This window comes from Arvicanthis niloticus, chromosome 24 (genome assembly GCF_011762505.2).
Source record: "Arvicanthis niloticus isolate mArvNil1 chromosome 24, mArvNil1.pat.X, whole genome shotgun sequence".
Lineage (NCBI taxonomy): Eukaryota > Metazoa > Chordata > Mammalia > Rodentia > Muridae > Arvicanthis > Arvicanthis niloticus.
This window is the reverse complement of record NC_133432.1, coordinates 8,949,829-8,957,954: the sequence shown is the minus strand read 5'-3', so window position 1 is coordinate 8,957,954 and position 8,126 is coordinate 8,949,829. Positions and strand designations below refer to the sequence as shown.

Here is an 8,126-nt window from a genome sequence, read left to right as displayed (position 1 = left end):
CATTGGTTCTGCCGGAGCCACGGCCTTCCATTGGCTGAATACGGACGCAGGGGCGGGCCATCTCGGACCGGAGGCAGGCCTCGCTATGCCTGGGTCCTAGCGCCGACGGGATTCTCGGAGGCTGAACCGGCCGGAAGTCACGTGCCTCCCTGGCCACGCCTGTGATTGGCTGGGCTGGATTAGCAGAGGCCGTGATTGCTGAAGTGTCTGGCAGGTAAACGAAGGCGATGCTCGCCCACCGCTACCCTGCGGCCCTGCGAGCCAGGCCGTAGAGGCGCTTCCCTGTCCGGTCTGGGGATGCCGCTCGCGCCCAAGCGTCCTGTAGGGAAGGTGTGGCCTCATAGGGAGGGCCAGGGTGTGTGGGACCAAGACGGTCCATTCATTCATTCCGTAGCATCCTGTGTGCTCCAGGGTTCCATATGAGGATAGTTGGACCGCTTGCTTGCCACAGAATCCTGGGCATTTAATTTATGACGTTCTGCCAAGCTTGTAGATGGAAACTTGGGGATACCGTGTCTTATTTTTCCTGAAGATAAGGAGTAGTAGGGCAACCCGGAGTATCAAGCCAGATTGCAAATTCTTGAGGCATGTTATATGATGACATTTCTTTTTTTTTTTCTTTTTTCTTTTCTCTTTTTAATGAAGATGGCAGGGTTGAGGGTGTAGCTCGGTGCTAGAGGGTTTGCCTGAATATGAAGATGATACCAAGGAGTCGTTTCCCAGCTAATTTAACCTTGCAGAAAAGACGGGCGCCTTAGCTGGTGGCTTCCTAGGTTGGCGGTCCCGAGAAGGCTGAGCAGAGTTAAGAGGCATCCAGTTGTGTTGGCCTGGACTAAGAGATGGATCTCTCTGTGTAGGGAAAATATGCTGGGAAACTGAGCCTGTTCATAGAAGCATATTCTTTATTTCTTTAAAGATCTTGTTTTTATTTATTTTTTAATTATGTTGTGAGTGTAGGTTTGCAAATAGGAATGCAGGTGCCCTCCGAGGCCAATAGAGGGAGTCAGATCACTTTGAGCTGCAGACACAGGTAGTTGTGAGCTGTCCTTGTGGGTGCTGGGAACTGGACTTAAGTCTTCTGCAGGAGCAGTAGCTACACCCAGCCTCTCTCTAAGCCCTGCCCCTTCTATTCTTGGTCTTTTATTGGTGTGGGAGGATAAGACAAGGTGAGGGATCTGTAGCTGGAGAAGCTCGGGGTGATTTAATCTCTGCACAAATGTCCACCTTCCATCTCTGCAATGCCGAGGCGGAGGGGCAAACCAGACACAGGATTTCTCATGGATCATAGTAAACAATGTGTCAGTGACTGGTTAAGTTCTATGAGAAAAGCAGCCCAGACCCAACAGGAAACCCAAGAGAAGGCCTCTGGAAGGAGGTAGTGTTTAACCCTCAGCTGAAAAAGAATCCCAGGGAAGGAACGGCAGATACAAAAGCCGGGACTCTTAACTTTAAAGTGTCTGGAAGTGACAGGAAGGTAATGATGCCTCGGGCACAATGTGGAGGTCTCCAACAACTCTGATTTTGATTCTGGTTTCACTTAGAAGCCAATGGAAATTCTAAAATCATTTTTTCTATAGTCTTCAGTGTGTGCCTGTGTACACACACACACACACGTGTATATGTACATGTATATGTATATATGCATACCCACACATGCAGGTATGTATGGATGCTCATGTGGTGGGGGGGGGGGGGGTTGCAAGTGTGTGTGGAGGTCAGAGGTCACCCTCAGGCGTCATTCTGCCAGAACTGTCCATCTTATTTTTTGAGATGGGATCTCTCATGGGGACCAAGGACTCTTCGGGTAGAAAGACTGGGCCAGCCGGGCAGTGGTGGCGCACGCCTTTAATCCCAGCACTTGGGAGGCAGAGGCAGGCGGATTTCTGAGTTCAAGGCCAGCTTGGTCTACAGAGTGAGTTTCAGGACAGCCAGGGCTACACAGAGAAACCCTGTCTCAAAAAACCAAAAAAAAAAAAAAAAAAAAGACTGGGCCAGGGAGTACTGGGAATCCTCCTGGTTTTACCTCTCTGGTGCTGGGATTACCCAGTGCAGTGCAACACCATGCCTGGCTACTTACAGAGGTGCTGGGTATTAAACTCAGGTTATCAGCTATCTCTCCAACCTCCAGGATACAGTCTGCTAATAGGACAAGCCTATTAATGCCATAACCCACCATCAGAACCTCAGAGGAAGATAGCTCAGAGGCTACCAGAACTACTGAGCTGTTATAGTACCCAGTCACATCCACCAGCTTATTCTGTAACAAGTCATCCCAAGACCTGTTCATACAAGTGCTTTATGTCACCCAAGGTCTGATGTCTCCACTGAGTCTCCTGCCCTGCGCTTCCCTCTGAAGAAAAAGAAGAGGAGAAGGCCTGCTCTCTCTGGGACCCAGTGGCCACATCCCATCAGGAACCCTGAATGCCCACGGCACATTTCGTCAACATGGAGTTCTGAGGTCTATGTGGCTCCTTGCTGCACACCAGGTGACGTGTCTCCATGGGGACTCGCTTCGCACCTTCACTTAAGAAATGGGTGAGATGGAAGATGGAAGGAGCCTGGATTCCATTGCTCCATTCTCTTCCAGGGAACTGATGGGGAGTGGGGAAGCCACAGAGAGGTTACTGGCTTGTCTGAGGTCACACAGCAAGTTAAAGGGCACTGTGTGCCGCTCGCTGCACCCCATCTAGCACCTGTCTGCACCCCCCCCCATTTGTTTTCTCCCTTTGTGTAGGAAGCACCTCCACCTGTGACTCTCTGTCTCCTCAGTGTGGGATGGGGCGGTGCCTCTCTCCTGTGGGATGTGATACCAAATTAAGGACTGTGTGGCAGAAAAGATACAAATGTACTTAGGAAGCTGTCGAGAGCCTCAGTCATGTGACATCGGAGTGATACTTATTTACAGTCTCCATGGCAACAGGCAAGGAAGGGGTGTGTCAGGAGATGTGGCTCACACACGTGTCGTGTCGGCTTTCAGGTGTTAAGAAAAATGCAGAGACGCCACAGCAGCAACACAGACAACATTCTCCCTGAAAGGTAAGAGTCTCCGCCCCCCACCACACCCCCAATTTCCTCCCTTCTAGTGACCCTGGGCTTATCAATGTTAATTATTGCACATAAAACAGACTCAATAGAGAATTGCTCTGCAGTGCATCTGGCACTTTCTCCTTCCTGTGAGAACACACCAAAGGCTGCCAGCTTTATAAAGAGAAAAGGTTTATGTAGATCACAGTCTTGGAGGCTGAGAGAGCCGTATTTGACCTCATCACCTGGTGGCGTGATTGGCAGTGGCGGTTGCACGTGTGGGTGAGTGTGATTTATTTCTCAAACATGGCAGAGAGGACCAGGTAGCCTCAGTGGATAAAATGCTTGCCAGGAAAGTCTGGGAAACAACGTTTATATTCCTAGGGCCCATGTAAAAAGTGGGTTGCTTAGCAGTCACCTGTACCTGGAGGCAAAGACAGGGAAACCAGTGCTACTGACACAGGGCAGCTGCTGTTGTCTTAGGACAGTCGTCAAACCCTGTGAGACAGATCCACATGGATCCGTGTGACTCAGACTCTTTCCTGCCTGTTTTTCATGCATAGAGACTCCTGGCCTCCTTGAGCTGCTGCAGCAATCCCCATAGGGTCTGGCTTGCTGACTGGAGCATCTTTGACCAATATGGAGGCTGGGAAGTTCAAGGTCAGGGAGCTGGCAGATCTGTGCCTGCTGAGAACTGGTCCCTGGTTCCCGGATGGCTGTCCGCTTGCAGTGTGAACCAATGAGTTTATTGGGGGTGGGAGGGTCACTTTCACGAAAATGAGTTACATCACCAAAAAAGCCCAGCCCAGCAGGGGTGAGACTCACATTGGAATCCTCCTTTCAGAAAACTGTCTAGCTCTTCCTGAGGCTGTGGAGGTGCAAGAGACAGGCGAGGGGGTGGGGGTGGGGTTAATGACCTTCCCATTTCGTGCACGTGCTCTCCCTCTCTCTCTCCACCCGCTGTGTGTGTGTGTGTGTGTGTGTGTGTGTGTGTGTGTGTGTCCGTGTCCCAGTCTTGTGAGGATTGCATGCAGCTGCTGTGATTTCAGGAAGGTAACAGCCATAGTATTCCTAGAGGACCATGTTTTGTGCACCAGTATCCAATCTCAGGCATCTATCTTGTCATAAACATGGATGAGGATAGATGCGCCAGCTGTGGTGTCTTTGGTGGGAAGCAGCACCTCCAGGTCTCTGCCTCTCCAGCCACAGAGAGGTGATACAGATGATGTCAGAATTGCCGATGCGAGGGCCCAAGCACACGTATGCAGCACTTGTCTTCCGGTTAGCAAGCCCGAAGGATCTTCTGGGCCGAGGACTTCTTTGGGGGCAGAAACAATGGCAGATAAACACTGTCCACCATGCTCTGAGGGTATACTCCAAGCCTCCCTAAGAGCACCCTGAAGATAAGAGACTGAATTTCCCAGTGGGCAGGACCATTAGCAAAGTCACACAGCCAGGAAGTGGCAGGGCTGAGATTTGACCTTTGGTCCATTTGTTCCAATCAAACTTACTTTGTGCTTTAATTTTTCTTTACACAATTTATTTATAGTCTTTAATTACATCTATAATTTAAAATTACATTATTTGTAATGTTTATTTATTTGTACTTTTAATTACATTTCTTTATTTACATTATATACTTATCTGCATCCAGTACTGGTATCACAGGTTACTACTAAGACTATCCAGTTTTGGTTTTTTGTTTTTTTAAATCTATGTATGTGAGTACACTGTCGCTGTCTTCAGACACACCAGAAGAGGGCGCTGGATCCCATCACAGATGGTTGTGAGCCACCATGTGGTTGCTAGGAATTGAACTCAGGACCTCTGGAAGAGCAGTCAGTGCTCTTAATTGCTGAGCCGTCTCTCCAGCCCAACCATCCAGTTTTTACATGGCAGCTGCCACTGCCAACCACACCACTAGATGATGAGGTCAAATATGGCCACTGAGCCAGACTTACCATTGGCTCTTTCAGCCTCCAAGACTGTTGTTGTGTTTTATAAAGATAAAAAGAGAAGGCATATGTTTTTGTGGATGTGCCATCAGGTGTGGGGGATAGGGGATACCTCTGCAGGCCTGTGCTGAGGCATCCCTTCCCCATGAGCACTTGGAGAGAGAGGGAGGAGGGGAACGGGGAGAGAGGAGGAGCAGGAGCAAGGGGTCAGAGCTGAAGCAAGAAGGCAAGAGAGGAGGGACCAAGCAGCCCCTTTTATAGTGAGTCAGGCATACCTGGCTGTTGCCAGGTAACTGTGGGGCGGAGCCTAGACAAAATGCTAACAACTGTGATCTACATAAACCTTTTCTCTTTATAAAACCGGCTGCCTTGGGTGTGTTCTTATAGTGAATAGAGTGCCTGTGTCACGGCATGTGTGTGTGTGTGTGTGTGTGTGTGTGTGTGTGTGTGTTTGTGTAGGTCAAGGTCAGTTCTCTCTTTCTGCCCTGTAAGTCCCAGGGATCAAGCTCTGTTTGTCAGCCTTGCCTTCAGACACCCACTGTTCCTTGTGATTGCATCTCATTGGCTGTTTCAGACACATAGTTTGCCTTCTGAGATCCAAGTGGATCCATTCCCCTGGGCTGTGAGAGCCGGTTCTCTTAAGTGGTTAAGTTGGAAGTGCATAGCCTCCAACTCCATAAGGAATATTCTTTCCCATTTAGGCTACAGTCCCGGCTGGGTACAGGAGAGGGGCTGAGGGGAGGGAGGCCAACTGAAAAAAGCCCTTGGTGGTTTGAGCCCTTTCCTTATTTGTACTTAAGTTCCCTGGAGCCTCAGGAACTCAAGTAAGCTCAGGGGTTGGGGGAGGCTTTCCAGAGTCCCCTGGGGCTATGGGGTCATCCGCACAGGCCTGGGCACCTGGCAGGACATGTGCTTTCTGAGCCAAGCTCTTGAAATGCAGAGAAAGCTCGGTCCCTCCGAGACATATAGCCATGGTGTCTGTTATTGTTGCCGCCACTAATATCATCAGTATTTTTATCCGGAGCCCAAGGGAGGAGGACCACACAATTCCCAGGCTTTGGAGCCACCAGGAAGGGGGCCCAGAGGGGAGAGTAATGAGGTAGCCAGCTTCAAGCCATGCCAGGGTTAGGATGATGTACCATGAAACCCAGTTTGTGAAGGAAACATCCTCAAGGCTTCTCCACACCAACCTTTGCCCTCAGTGTCCTGTACAGCAGTAGTAGGCTTTCCACTGGGGGGGGGGGGGGGATAATTCCATCATCAAGTGAGTTTTGTAAATATCAGGCTCAATTAAGTGCTTTAAACAACTCCATTTATCTGTGTGTTGGGCTACCTGCAGGAGTCAGTTCTCTCCTTTCACCATGTAGGTCCCAGGATTTGAACCTAGGCTTTGCAGCTAGCACTTCCACCCACTAATCCATACAGTTGGCCCCTAAGACATACTCCTTTAATTACTGGCCAGACTAATCCCTCATTCCTCCAAACAACATTGGTTGAGCATGCTCTGTGCGATGCATTGTGCTTTCTTGAGAGCTACACAGGGAGTAATCAATCAAGGTTGTCCCTGTCGCTGCATGCTCTCATCTCCAGAGGGTTTGTCAAAGGAGAGGGCCTAACCCCAAAGACTTTGATACATGGGTCTGGACCACCTGCAGCTTTGCTGGGCTCCGCCCAGTAACCACAGCACACAGCTAGGATTGAGGGCCATGAGTCTCTAAGGAAAGGTAGGTAGTAAACTGGCCACTGAGATCAGTCCCCTGCAGGCAGGTGCTGGCTTTAGTGAGAGGTGGCCACTGTCTTCCCATCAAGGAGGACATGTGTCAGCTGACATCTGATGGAGAAATGCAGGTAACCTAGATGGGGCAGGGGAGGGCTGGGGGATAGCTTAGTGCCCACAGCGGCCTGAAACAGGAGGCCCTTGAGAGGTGAGAAGTCCACTGAGAGAGTGGGGTTTGGGGTGCTCATCTGGAACCTCAGTTTCTATCTATAAAATAGGAATGCACTTGTTATCTGTCTCTAGAACTTAGCAGAGTCTTCTAGAAATATAGACTGGGAGTCCTTAGAGAGCTTTTAGTGTGATGGTGAAATACCAGCTACACCTATATTTATATTAATTGAATTAATGATTAACTAGTAATTAAGCAACTAACCATATCTATATAATAAGTAGAGCTGGATGGCACCAGGTCAAGGCTAGAAGCAGCTTTTATGGGGAGTGTCTAAGAGTGAGCGCAGTCAGTGCTGGGTGTGGCTCAGTGACGGAACATTCGTCTTGCAACTCAGAAAGCCCTGAGTTCAATCCCAGGGCACTGTATAAACCTGATGTGGTGGCACACACGTATAAACCTAGCATTTGGATGGTGGAGGCAGGAGAAGTGGGAGTTCAAGACCAGCCTCAGCTACATAGCAAGTTTGAGGCCAGCTTGGGGATAGATGAGACCCTGCCTCAAAAATAAAGAAATAAATGTAGGCTGTAGTGTTGGTCCACCTGGGACCAAACCTTGGTTCTTATTCCTCACCAGCAATTCACCCATGACCAAGTGCTTGCATCTGTGTGTGCCTCCATTGGTTTATCTGTGAAATGGGGATATTATATATACCTAATATAGGCTGGTAGGAGGATTTCATGAGTCATTCAGAAACACATGGGACCCTGAGTCTTACCATGAGCAACAATCCCCAGCCTTTTTCCCACTTTCCCAAGGCAGGGTAAGTTGCCCAGCCTGGTCTTGAAGTTAGGTTCCTCTCAGCCCCCCAGGTTCTGGGATCACAAGCCTATTGGAGCTGGTGCCACTGGTGGCTTCACACACAGACTTGCTTTCTCATGGTGCTGGAGGCTGCAAGGGGCAGGGTCTACTTTCTAGAGTCTCTCTTCTCCCCCTGCTGTGTGTCTGTTCCACAGAGACTCTGCCATTCATGATTTGTGTCTACTGTTTAAGACCCTCTCCTAAATAGAGTCACATCCTGGGTTTCGGGGGCCTAGGACTGCACCCAGCATTTTGAGGGGAGACAGTTGCATCGGTCATGTTGTTGGTACTTGGTGCCCACCATCCCATGAGGGTGCTAATTTTCTGTCTCATATCTTTTGATCTGTGTTTCTGTTACCAAACCAGACCACTACAGGCTGGGTGACGTTGTGAAGAAAGG

General features: G+C 49.5%; 1 protein-coding gene across 7 annotated transcripts in view; it reads left to right on the top strand.

Annotated features, from left to right (window-relative positions):
* Positions 1-114: 114 nt before the first annotated feature.
* The window catches only part of Rnft2 (ring finger protein, transmembrane 2), a 55,193-nt gene continuing 47,181 nt past the window's right edge, over positions 115-8,126 (top strand). For 4 of the 7 annotated variants that reach the window (XR_013107011.1, XM_076922594.1, XM_076922598.1 and 1 more), the window contains exons 1-3: positions 115-214; positions 2,311-2,486; positions 2,906-3,036. Coding sequence is in view for 6 of the 7 variants with exons in the window: in XM_076922594.1 (XP_076778709.1) it covers positions 2,463-2,486; positions 2,906-3,036 (155 nt within the window). In the remaining variant the exon portion in view is untranslated. Of the gene's footprint in view, positions 331-2,310; positions 2,487-2,905; positions 3,037-8,126 lie in introns of all 7 variants that reach the window. The other 3 variants (XM_076922596.1, XM_076922595.1, XM_076922597.1) reach the window with 3 other exon arrangements.